Source organism: Perca fluviatilis, chromosome 1 (assembly GCF_010015445.1).
Source record: "Perca fluviatilis chromosome 1, GENO_Pfluv_1.0, whole genome shotgun sequence".
NCBI classification, from domain to species: Eukaryota; Metazoa; Chordata; class Actinopteri; order Perciformes; family Percidae; genus Perca; species Perca fluviatilis.
In genome coordinates, this window is record NC_053112.1 from 34388517 (window position 1) to 34401675 (window position 13159).

General features: G+C 40.0%; 1 protein-coding gene across 1 annotated transcript; it reads right to left on the reverse strand.

Annotated features, from left to right (window-relative positions):
• Positions 1 to 1631: 1631 nt before the first annotated feature.
• LOC120564947 (cytochrome P450 4V2) lies at positions 1632 to 12478 on the reverse strand. The gene is made up of 11 exons (XM_039810220.1): positions 12178 to 12478; positions 11942 to 12054; positions 11053 to 11138; positions 8881 to 9071; positions 8688 to 8757; positions 8461 to 8587; positions 8180 to 8353; positions 6685 to 6787; positions 5857 to 5991; positions 3971 to 4150; positions 1632 to 3840 (listed from the first exon to the last, which is right to left on the reverse strand). Exons 1-11 carry the CDS (start codon positions 12365 to 12367, stop codon positions 3662 to 3664), a joined length of 1548 nt encoding a protein of 515 aa, XP_039666154.1. The 5' UTR covers positions 12368 to 12478; the 3' UTR covers positions 1632 to 3661.
• Positions 12479 to 13159: the final 681 nt, after the last annotated feature.

Here is a 13159-nt window from a genome sequence, read left to right on the forward strand (position 1 = left end):
TAACCTACTCAATTTACAGATAGCATAATAGCTCTTACCTTTAGAAGTTCTAATTTCTTGTCTTTTTCTTTGCAAAGTCGCAGATCAAATCCTCAAAGTCCAGCTCTAGCAGCTCGCTAAACCCTACTACAGATGCGCTGCTGTGTGTTGGTAACTTTACAGGCAACGCAACAAATGTCTCCGGTGGACAGTGAATATAGAATCCACTCGCGGGTACCGTTCTCACCGTGGTGAAGGTGTCGGGTCAGTGCCTCGTTAGTGAGAGAGCGGGTCTTTCTGCCGCCAGCCTCGTCCCCTCCGAGATGCTGGACATTTAGCGCCCGATTCTGAAAGGCTGATATCCCTCTGGGTATAACTTCCTCCCGAACGGTCTCTGTAATCGGTCCCCGTAGTGCAGGGTCTTCAGAGATGATGGTACCTGAGGGGCCATTACCTTTGTCTTTTTCCACAACAACTTCGCTGAAGTTAACGTTAGCTACCGTTAGCTGTGGCAGATTGTAGCTGGTAGAAGGCAGCGATTCTTCCAAGCTAACGTTGGCTAGCTCCTCGACATCCTCCTCTTCGTCATCCCAGCTCTTTTTAAAAAGCTATTTATTCGCGGGACATTTTTTATAGCAGCCGCTTCTTTCTCTCCCTTTTCCACACTTTCACTCGCTGATACAACCCAATCTGACCGGGGATCAGTTACAAATAATTCCACTCTTTCAATCTCAACCCGTTCTTAGAAAGCTGATCTTGGATCAGTGCGATGTAAACAACCTGCTCTATGCCCACCCACCTTTATCTTTAGCCAATCTACACAGTGCATGCGGCCTTCTCCCAATCATTACATTAAACAACTTTTATTTTATTCTGATTGGATAATTATCACCATAATGATTAATGCCCATTGGGTAATACGGGCTTGATCGCAGTTTGCCAACAAGGGGTGCTGCCGCCAACAAGGGGTGCTGCCGCACCCCCAGCACCCCTACTTCCCGCGCCTATGGGTTGTGCACAGGGGCGTAGCACAAAATTCTGGGCCCTGTAAAAAGGCATTTTCCACAGCTATTCATTCTAGCATCTTTTTGGGCCCTCCTCACATGAGGGCCCTGGGTACTCAGTCCCCTTTTTCCCCACAGTCCGATGCCCCTGGGTGTGGAGTTTGAAAGATGTGTGTGTTAACCAGGCCGGTAGGATCTATTGAAAATCGTCATCCAGTTGCATGCTGGGAAATGTAGGATCCAGTGTTTTGGGAGTTTGACCCTTTCTAGGGATTAACAGTCATGACATCCCAGCATCTGCAGCATAGATTTTGACTTTTTTTTAACTGTTACTCTTAAGCACTCCAACTTTGTGGAAGAGCAATAATTCACTTATTGGAGTATCTCTCAGAGCAACATAGTTGTATATTAACACTTACTCAAAAGACTTTGTAATGAGAAAGGGTGACCCGTACTGCAGAGAACGAGATGAACACCCAACAGCACTGATGGTCAACACACTGTAGATTTTAGCCTCTTTCAGCTAATTGTTTTGGTTCTGTGGCTATACACAGACTGTATACTTGGGTCTCACAGATCTTATCAATTATCAACCCATATAAAAACATTTAAAAAAAAATCTCAACAAACACACATAGACAAGCAAAATGATTTAAGACCCAGATATTTTATTTTAAAAGTCCAGTGAGAACTCCAATGGGAGGAAACTGCTGTTTTGTGTCTGCTGGATGTGTACAGTACGTTGGCATTTTTGCTAACACATCAGACATAGCAGCGTTATGAGTCAATTGTTGTCAGGGTTCGGGATTCTGGGAGTTGGTTTGGGATTTATTCTATGTCAATGAACACAGCTTTTGGATTGAATTGGAAATACAAGTGTGAGCAACATTTAATTGTTTATATATATATATATAATTTTTTTTCCAACATCACACTTCTTCAGTTACACAAACTGTCCTTCCCAGTTGGACTTACACAAAAAAAATACAGAGAGATAAACAGTACTGTACGTAGATGATCTATCAAACATATCATACACAATACATTCATAAAGAAAACTGTAGTAGCTGAGTATGAGGTCATACAAGCAAAAACTGCAGCTAGATGTTTGAAAATGAACATTCAGAGGAAATGCTGCACAAATGAAAGGCTTGTCTTTCTTGTGGAGTTTGTAAATGTAATGAATACTGTATGTAAAATTGTGAATGATTGTTATTAAGCCCTACTCTGCACAAAATGTATCTCATAATCATCCATATACCATACACTCTTTCTTCAAATTAAAAAAATAAAACATTTTAAGGCATTGCAATGAATGAAATTAACACCATTCATGTCACTAATGAGTTTTAAAATGACCAGGTCGTTTTCTTAAGCTAACACACACTTACTCTGCAAATGCTATATTTTTAAGGCTTTTCATTTGATACCCAAATGCTATCATTGCTTAGCTGTTTAAAGCATTTCATTACTTACACTAAATAACATATTTGAATAGTTTTTTTCTAGAGTGCAGAGTTGTTGACATACGGACCCAGAATAGTGTATCAGAATATGCAATGCACAGTAGTTATTTCCCTAAAACTATATTAAGATATATCTCAATTTATTTTCATGTGATTCAGTTTTTGTAATTATGTAATTATGACCACAATGATGAGTAGATTCTAAAGTTTAAACACCATGGTCACTACCAGGGTTCAAAATGATCACCATCTCCTAGCCAAATGCTGGTAAAATATGCAAGTGGCTGGTAGATTTGCTTCACTCACCAACCCAAAAAACAAAAATGCTTAGGGACTGTTCAGTATTTATGGAATGGACCACCGGAGGAAAATAGGGGAGGGTCATGTCTGTTTATTCTTTATTGAGGGGAGGGTCACCCAACATGTTTTGAGAAATTGTGCAAACGACAGCCTTTTCAAGGAATTTGAGAAGGAAGGAGTGGTAGCATGCAGGCTCCCAAATTGACGATCGTCTGAGAAATGGAGTTTTGGATAATGTTCAGCTTTGGCAGCTTTACCTATTTACCTATATGCTAAAATATACAATGACTGAGGAAGCCTAGTGACGAGTCCATAGCAACCAGTTTGTGTGTTGAATTTGTTACCCATTGTGCTTTGCTTAATGGACTCATTCTGCAGTCAGTGAAAATACACACATTGACTTTAATGGAAACCTATTGACTCCGCCGCCGTTCCGGAGCAGATCCGCAGACGTTCCGCAGTTGGTGGAAATTGGTGGTAAGGCATATGTCATGATTGTAAAAAAAGCAGTGGCTATCTGTACATCTTTGCCAAGCTCGAACCAGTACAGAAGGCATCAATAAATTATTGGGGATGCCTCTTTTCCCAAACATAGAAAGGGTCATAGAAAAATGTATCGCTGGCAAAGGGAGGGTCAAGTCTATTTTGACTAAAGATATCGTAACTCCTACGGTAGCCCCTTAAATAAGTAACGAACAGTCCCTTATCTATTGATTGGCTGGTAAAAAGTAAGCATTCACTAGCCATTTGGCTGGTGGACGAAAAAGTTAATTTTGAACCCTGGTCACTACTAAGAGTATTTAGAAACGATCACAGTATCCACCACCATTAGAATTGGGCAGGATGTTCTGTGAATAAAGGCCACGAAGGAAGGGGAATCTAGAAAATAGCTTCTGTGAACCTGAGCAGCTGCTAGTTTGATGAAGTTGGGGGTGTCCTCTTTTCCAGTTTGATCACGATGCCCTTCTCTGGTCGCAGGATGAGCTCTCCTAACGGCCGCAGCTCTTCACGTGTCTGACAAGCTTCAACGCTAAAGTTACGCAGAATGGACGCCAAGATCACCTTTTCTTCCATAAGTGCAAAACGTTGACCTATGGCAGATTATATATACACACACACACACACACACAGATTATCTGGAGAGCGTCTTTAAAGAAACTCAGAAAAGTATGCATGGAGACAGATCCGATAAACTACAAATGAAACCTGTCCCGTTCTTACCGATACAGTTGCGGAGTCCAGCGGAGAAGGGGATGTATGCATACGGAGGCCTTCCCACTGAATTCTCAGGCAGGAAGCGCTCAGGCCTGAACTCCTCGGGCTCAGGGAAGTACCGCGGGTCACGGTGGAGAGAGTAGGTAATGATGATGGCATTGGCACCTTTGGGTACCTTGAAACCATCTACAGTTACAAGAAAAAAAACATAGGTACTGTCAGAAGAAATGGTCTCTGCCGATCACTAAACAGGTTTTGTTTTACAAAAGATCATTATGAATTTCACTGCCTCAGCTTAAGCCGTTAGAAAACATGACAGACAGATAGGAGGTGTTCAAGTACTAAAAAAAAAGGCTTAGTTTAAAGATGATATCTAGTGTATTATAATTTTATCTCTTATTATTGTACTTTGGCCATCATTTCATTATCAAAAGGATTCAGATAACATTGTAATCACCAAAGTATTTGCTGTGTTCTGGGTTAAAGATGAATCACCACAACAAAGTCCAATGTCCAAAACAATACATGTTTCGGACTCCTGGTACCGAGATACCAAGAACTCACTCGAAGAGTTCACTGTTACATAATATTTTCTGATTTACAGCCAGAACTATGAAATAACAGCTATGGTGTAATAAACCTGAAATGTCCTTTAATATGATGCTTGTATTGGACTAATATTTATGCAAAAAGAGTCAATATTCTCAGTACAATTAGTGTCAACAGTAGTTAAGTTTTTCACAAAAACTGCAAATCAACAGCTGCTAGATGTATGGATTAACAAAAGCATGGTAGCTGCTATTAGAAAGAATAGAAAACATGCTAACACTCATTTCCACCAAGTTGCTAACTGGCTAACATTTGATTGGTGTGATTTTAGGTGACTTCGCTTCACAATTTATTTCCAGAATCCCAATTGCTATACTTTACTCCCACACTACCTCCCATACCGTACTCCTATACTAACTCTGCTTCTTTTTAAATCAAAAAACTTCTTCTTGGCTTTTTATTACCAGACTTATGATCATCTCTCGCACAGTGCTATTCACTCTTTTAGCACACAAACTGACTCTCTACCACATGTTACAATCAGAGATGGGAAGTAACAAAGTACAAATACTTTGTTACTGTAAAGTAACTGTAAAACTGTAAAGTACAAATACTTTGTTACTGTACTCAAGTAGATTTTTCAGATATTTTTACTTTACTATTTATTTTTGTGCCGACTTTTTACTTTTACTCCTTACATTTTTAACACAAATATCAGTACTTTCTCCTCCTACAAAATTGCTACTCAGTCAGAATCTTATTAACCTGGAGTCACAATAATCATATATGTGATGTTTTAGGCCTATTGGCAGACATTTAAAATGTAGGCAATGGCATATAATTAAAGAGCCTTTTTTCCAAGTCCACTTAAGTTTCTCAGCTTGCAGTCTAGTAACATTTGTGTGGTCCAGGTAGCTTTGCATAAAAAATGGTTGTCATTCGCAAGGCTACTTTTACTTTTATACTTTAAGTAATTTTCCAAGCTTGTACTTTGTTACTTTTACTTGAGTAAATAAGTAAATCAGTACTTCTACTTTTACCTGAGTATTTTTTAACACAAGTATCTGTACTTCTACTTGAGTACGGGAAGTGAGTACTTTTGCCATCTCTGGTTACAATCCTAAGGGGCCTTGTTTTATCACTTTGAAGACACTCAGGGAAGAGGCGGCTCCAACAACACCCTACAATGAATGTTATGTGACAAAGAAACCCATTTTTCAAAGGAAAATGACAGAGGAAGCCTGGCCTCCCTTGGTTGCTTATAACAAACACCACCGCCTTGAGGGATTTGCACTTAGCATAACAATGTTTCATTCAAGTGTCATCGCTCATCTGTAACTCACTGATGTGGCAGTCTTCACCGATGCTGCGGGCAAAGAAAGGCACAGAGGGAAACAGTCGCAGCGCCTCCTTGATCACACACTCCAGGTATTTGAGCTTCTTCAGGTCCTCTACGTTTACGGGCCGGTCAGATGTACCTTAGCCCATTAAACAGGAAACACTGTTAAACTCCTCAGCACAAAATACAGATGAAGTCAGACAGTTGTTAATGAGATTGTGCTGCAGTTTCCTGCTGTCGCACTTTCACCTACTTCTATACCATTGACATAGTCTCTACTTGGCAACCTTCCATAGTAGATAAGATTCAGATAGTACTGTACTGTTTAAAAGTGGCTCACCTAATGGATGTGTTGTGTGTATAAGAGTCAAGAGTCTATACTGCAATCGTTTTAATAGGCGATCAAGAATTAATACAAAATTATTAACAGAAGAAATTCATGATTTAACTAGGTGAAATAAGGTAATGTAATAAAAGATTTCACATTTGAAAAAGAAATGCTGAGAGTATATCACAAACTGAATGCTTCTATGCTTAAGGACAAGTTTGGATCCTTAAACCAGTGCAAACTTAGCATGTGTTGCTGCTACAAGGCCATCTAGTTCCATCATGGAAAAAAATGCATGGTGAATCCAATAATTCAATTTTTCTCTATGTATTTTGGCAAGGATTTTCACGGCTATTATCCCTGTGTAAGCTCCTCTTGGCTTGGAAAGAACAAATGAATCTGAGCAAAAAGATGAGTCTAAAAAGGCCTTCGGGCAGCAAAACAGATGATGTCATGAAAGTGAGAAGGCATGTGGTGACAGGGGAGAGGGCATGTTACAGTTACCGAAGACCTCCTGAAGCTCTTGTTGAACTTTCCTGTGCGCCTCAGGGTGGGAGCCCAGCAGATGTATGGTCCAGTTCATAGAGGCTGCTGTAGTATCATGTCCCTGCATACAGTAACGAGGGCAGTTAAATACAGAAAAAACAACACATTATTTACAACGGATGCATTCATTGTTATGGGGGTTTTGGGGCCACTTGGGAGCAGAGGAAAAAGCTTCAAACTCAAAAATGAAAGAAAGTTATTAAGTTATTATGGTGAATGTGCAAATGTTTGCCTATTTGCAATACACATTCAGCAGACATTAGCTAATATTGCTTGGTGTTGGGTTTCTGGATACCCAGCAAATGTAAGTCTAATATATTTTGGTCTCCACCAACTCCTGAGAGAAATATCTGGCTCCTTAGCAGCTAAATGCTCCACTATGTTATGTTAAAAAATATTGAATAGTACAGCTTTAAGTAGTTTTTTACTCATACACAGCGAGTTGTATTTCTTTTCTTTTTTCTCAGTGTGACATAGTACACACTGGTGACAAATAGGTGTTAACACAATATAAAGACATTAACACAAGACATGAAACAGTCAGTTATGATTGAAATATCATACAGCTTTTTGTTCTTTTTGTTAGTATTGTACAAAGAGACTGTCCTCCCCCGAAAAAAAAGCCTCATATTTGTGTTTATTGTTAGGCGGCACCCTCTAGTGGCCATAGTAATTATGACGGGAGCAAGGCAGAAGTAAGAGAGCAAAAAACTCAGTGTAAGGGGTTGAGGCTAAAAGGGATACAGCTACGACGACGAGTTAAGTTATGTTAAGTTTAGGCACCAAGACGACTAGTTAGGTTTAGGGTTAGGGTTAGGGTAGTCTAGATCCACGACGTTCCACTTCCGGGATTGCTCTCGTTCTGCCGGAAATTCCGTCGGATGTCACTCTTTTTGGATGTCCGTTTTCGGATGTCCACTTTCTTTGTATTGGCATTCTTAACTTAACGGTCGATTTATGAGGACAATGGTTAACTGCTCCTGAGATCTCTGAAGGGTGTCCAATCTGAGTTTTCTGTCGCACGACTAAAACAACTTCTGAACGTACACATTCCACCAAAACAAGTTCCTTCCTGAAGCTATTTTGCAGCAGCACCGTGGCTCCACTTGATGCTTAGCTCCGCCCAAGATGATTGTGATTGGTTTAAAGAAATGCCAATAAACCAGAGCATGTTTTTCTCCCATCCCAGAATGCTGTGTAGACTAGCCAGACCCTCCTCCGCAGCACTGTGGAGGAAGGTCTGGCAAAGCGAGACTAGGGTTAGGGTTACTTAAGTTCAGCTATGAGGACGGAAAACGCTCTTGTGGGTCGTATTTCCTGCCGCCGCTTGGGACGCTGATTTATGAAATGCTCCTATGGGTCGTAATATCAGAGGAATGTGCAGGTATGTGTGAGGAGGAGGAGAAATAAATAACTAATTGTGAGTTGTATTTCTACAACTCTCATTACCAACCTCAAACATAAAGGTGTCCACTTCTTCCTGAATGTCCTGATGGCTCATTTTGCTGCCATCCTCATATGTGGTCTTCAAGAGCATGTCCAGAAATGCTCGTCTTTTCTTCGTGCCCTTGTCAGAGTCGCTGTCTGATTCATTATAGGAAATGTTCTCCATTCTTTCATGGATCACCTGAGACAAAAGCAAAGTTAAAGTCGATTGTGGATTCTGCTTCAATTTTAATGTAATAAACGCTGAGAACATCCACTGATTTTAAAACCACTGGCTCCTTTACTCACTTTGTATGTAAAGGAGTGCAGGATCTTGAGGGTCTTGTCATGCTTCCGACCCTCACCAAAGTAGCTGTACACAAAGTCAGGCCAAAACCAAGGAGACCTCTGTCTGCGGCTGACAATGTCACTCATTCTAGGGACAAAAAAAAAAAAAAACATGAAATAATTGTTCAGATAGTTATTCCGGTATTACTGCATTTGTGTGATTAAAGAAGAAAATTAAAAGAACTCACTTGTACACGCACTTAACATACTCCGAGTCAGAATTACTCTGGGCATAAATTTTTTTCCCCATTGCAGTTTCTGAAAAAAAAACATTGTTGGACATCTTTCAATACCGATAAGTTAACATTTGCTATGCCCAAACACGGGTAAATGGTTCATCCATTCATGCACACGGTCACATTCAATGGACATAATGCTCACCACAGATGATGTCCAGGGCACACAGGGTTATGTGGCTGAAGCAGTCGAATGGACCCTTCCCCACCTGCTTCTCCAGCTTCTGCACCAGGATCTCTGCCTGCTCGTTCATCACTTCCAAGAAGTCCGTCAGGATGGAGAAGTGGAAGGTGGGGGTCAACATCTTCCGCCGCTGACGCCACTTAAGGCCAGTGCTAACCAAAAGAAAAAGGCATGAAACAGAGTTAAAGGGTGAGAGAGAACACAAGACCTATCAACATATTCTTCTTCATACGAAATGTAATCAGCAACTCTTAATTCAATAATCAGGTCAAGATTTTTCCTTTGACATACCCGGAAACACTTTGGTCCGTAATAAGGTGCTTTGCCGGCTAGGGCTGCACAATATACGTTTGTTTTTTTATCGTCATTGCAATATTAACTGCCGCAATACACATATAGCGAAAGGCTGTGCCTCATTTTTGGGCGGGATTTCCCTTACCTTCCTCTTTCTTTGTGTTGGCATTCTAAACTCCGGTGGATTTCTGAGGACTATGGTTAACTGCTCCTCAGATCTCTGCAGGGTAAATCCAGACAGCTAGCTAGACTATCTGTCCAATCTGAGTTTTCTGTTGCACGACTAAAAAAACTTTTGAACGTACACATGTTCCACCAAAACAAGTTCCTTCCTGAGGCTATTTAGCAGAGGCGCCGTTGCTCCGCCCGGTGCTTAGCGCCACCCAAGACAAATGTGATTGGTTTAAAGAAATGCCGATAAACCAGAGCATGTTTTTCTCCCATCCCGGAATGCTGTGTGGACTAGTCAGACCTTCCTCCGCAGCGCTGTGGAGGAAGGTCTAGCAAAGTGTACGGAGCCCCCCCTGGTCCCACTTTGTCAAAAAAAATTAATTATAACTATCTCGTGGCACGAGATAATTCTTCTTCATATTTTATAGCCTATATTTATACTTTTTACATGTATATATGTCACAAAGTGGAGCCAGGCAGCCAGAGTTTTCTTATGTTGTATATAGTGTGGTGTTTCGGGTGTTTTATTTTGTATATAGTGTGGTGTTTTGGTTTGCCTGGCAGCGCAAGTATCTTGTGGCCTCAAGATACTATCTTGAGGCCTCGAGATAGTATCTTGTGGCCATGAGATAGTATCTTGAAGCCTCGAGATAGTATCTTGTGGCCTCAAGATACTATCTCGTGGCCACAAGATACTATCTTGAGGCCTCAAGATAGTATCTTGTGGCCACGAGATAGTTATAATTAATTTTTTTGACAAAGTGGGACCAGGGGGGCTCCGTAAAAGTGAGACTAGTTACAAGCCTGAGCCTAGTTTGTAACAGTATCTTAAAAACAGATTAACAGGTTAAAAGCAAACTAAAGACCTACCTTTTTAATCTGTTTTTTTACTTTAGCTTCATGTATCTATCTATTGATGTATCTGTATGTATCTGTCTATTTATGCATGTTAGCCTGTTTTACTTATCTATGTGTATGTTTTATATACAATGTTGGAGTTTGTATCTATTTATAATCCAGCCTCTGGTATTTCCTCACTGTAAAGTGGTGAGATTTATGAGAGTGTTTCCTCAGCTACGTTTTATTTATTTTTTATTTTTAGTGAATGGTGTTATTATTGAGTGTTTTATTAGTCACAAAGCCACGTTATGTGTTGGTGACCCCCAGGCCTTTCCCCCAAACTCCTCCATCAGCCCAGTTTTTCCACTGCTGCTGATTGAGAGTTTACTGAACACATCGTTGGTGCCCAGACGGGTATCCCTTTCCTTCTCAGACACTCAGGTGTGCTTTCTTATTGTGCCACCTTGAGGTTGAATAAGGAACTGATTACACAAGATTCCCTGGGAATAAACCATATTGATTGTGGTGGCCCCTTGACCTTTATCCACCCTCACGCCAAAATTTCCACTTGCATGTGAAATACTTTCATTACCATGAAATGAATTGTTGTTGTAATTTTTTTCAGTGTGAAAACACTACAAACTAGTATGCATCTGGGACATAGCTATGATCTTTTTGTTTGTTTTTTCAAAAAACCCACAGTTGCCTGAGTTTGTATGGCTGAACTATGTTTTTTTTTTCTTCTTCCCTTTCTCTCTCTTTTTTATCTTTTCAGATCAACTCTAACATCCTTTTAAGATTAAGCAGAGGAGAGCAACAAGTAAATACCTAGTAAGAAGGCCAGTTCCAAGCCAAGGGTGGAGGAATTTGTACGCATAGGATTTCTCCATGTGAACAGCGTTGGTCAGAACCGTCTACAAACAATAGCAAAACAAAAAATGTACGAAAGAGCCAGCAATTGAACAGCAAAGTTGTAGCTAGAATGGTGACAAGTAATTTAGCAGAACAGTGGCAGTGTGTAAACATAGGTATCCTAAATAGGTCATGCTGTAGCGAAAAACAAGGTTAAGCAAACTTGAGCTGTTTGGCTAAGTGTTGCTGTAGTGCAGCAGCCTCTGTATCAATAGCTGTGTGGTTTACATGCATGGAAGTGCTTAAATGCTTGAGTGTTATATCTGTACCTAGACACTTTGACTGTTGGAATCCTTTTTTACTTCTATTCGGTTGCTGAGATTACATATTTACAAGAAAAGGCATGTGCATACAAGTGTAAGTAAGTAAATTAATCTATTTGGCAGGTTCATACATCAGTGTTTCCAATTCGTTTCAAATAATGCCAAACATATGTTTCCCATAGATGTTTCCCTATTCATTTTTTCAGCAACGCACCGCCGTGATGAACAAGTCAGGTGCATGTGGTTAGTTCACATGTCTGAAATAATAGCAGGACAGCCGAGCTTCAGTTTTCTAAACTGGTAAAGTCAGTTGAACAGGTGATCTGTCTATTAAAAACAGGCTCTGTGACGAGTCACAGAGAATATATGTTCGGCTAAAACAAAATGGTGGTTCGGTTCTGCCCTTCATTGTTCTCCGTGAGGTTCGCTGCGTCACTCCACATAAAACACTTCCAAATACAGCCTATATGCTTTAAATGCTTGCCACCACCTGCCATAATATGGTAACTTACGAGGCAATGTGTCAGTCACTGTAACGTTACCTCAACTGTTTCAGGATGAAACAGGATCACAAATGGGATTGGTCCGATCCAGAGTTTAAATAGCGGAGCGTTCGCGAAGTCACGGGTGAAGTCCATAATTTGCTGAAAGAAATCTGAAAAAAAAGAAAAAAGAAATCTAAGTAATGCCGCATTAAGTAAACAATAAATTCATTCATTAATTTAAGTCATTTAAAACGCTCATGTAGCATCATGTTGTTGTTGTTTGTTTTTTTTACCTCCCGCATTGTATTTGAACTGGAATGCATTTCCAATAAAGATATGTGTTCCGTCGGCCTGAGGAATAGGCTTCATCGTGAACCATTTGTGCAGGTAACCGCTGAGCAGCTTGTAGGTGATGTAGGTCAGAGTAGCGATGAAGATGCTGATTCCAAGTAAAGGTGCCGAGTAACTCCCGAGTACAGCCATGTTTCTGCCGTATGTACAATAATAGCCTACAGTGTATGTGTGGGTGCAGCATAGACTGTGCAGTGGCCTACCAGGCTGTCCTTATGAATAGGTGCAGTTTGCTCCTCCTTTGCTCTGCAGTCAATCCAGTGACAGCTCGCTGGGTATAAGGTGCCCACTCTGTTTAGTGTTATTTATTGCTCTTGGGCAAATACTAGGAGATCCATAAAAAAAGGGGGCGACAGGAGATAAATGTACTGAAATGCGGGGGAAAGGTATAGTATGGTATAAATTAGCCTATTGGCTATAATAAAGATGTTAAATATTTAACCCTATGATATCGACTGAAACTGACAGGCCCTCGTTGGGTGTATTCTCTCCTTGCCTGGTAATTGTTAACATATTTCATGTCAGCTCCAGTCTGATTGGTTAATAAATAACAATAATAATAATCTTTGTGCTGATGAAAACAGGTTTCCCTGTTGTAATGAAAATAATATTTCATACAGTTTAACATAAAGCTCTCTTTGCAGAGGCATTTTGGTCTTGCTTTGAATGAGATGACGTTATCTCATGAGAACATTTAGAACATTTATTTTACAGTATAGTTTAATTATTTCAAATTGTCATTTTATACGTTCATCATAAATACTAAATTACTGAATTATTATTTATTTGTAAATTCATTATGTGTGTGCTTTTCATTGTCATTATTTTACAAGCTGATTCTAGTAATTTTGGACACAATATAAAATAAAATAATAATAAAATAGTTAGAATTTTAGTTAGCAAATTAGTGATATGCATAGCTAT

Excerpts from the sequence above, each read along its gene's own strand:
- LOC120564947 (XM_039810220.1), bottom strand. The coding sequence starts at position 12,367 with ATGGCTGTACTCGGGAGTTACTCGGCACCTTTACTTGGAATCAGCATC. Across the intron at positions 8,758-8,880 it reads TGCCCTGGACATCATCTGTG|AAACTGCAATGGGGAAAAAA; the intron begins GTGAGCATTATG and ends TTTTTTTTTCAG. Across the intron at positions 4,151-5,856 it reads CGGTGAAGACTGCCACATCA|ATGGTTTCAAGGTACCCAAA; the intron begins GTGAGTTACAGA and ends TTGTAACTGTAG.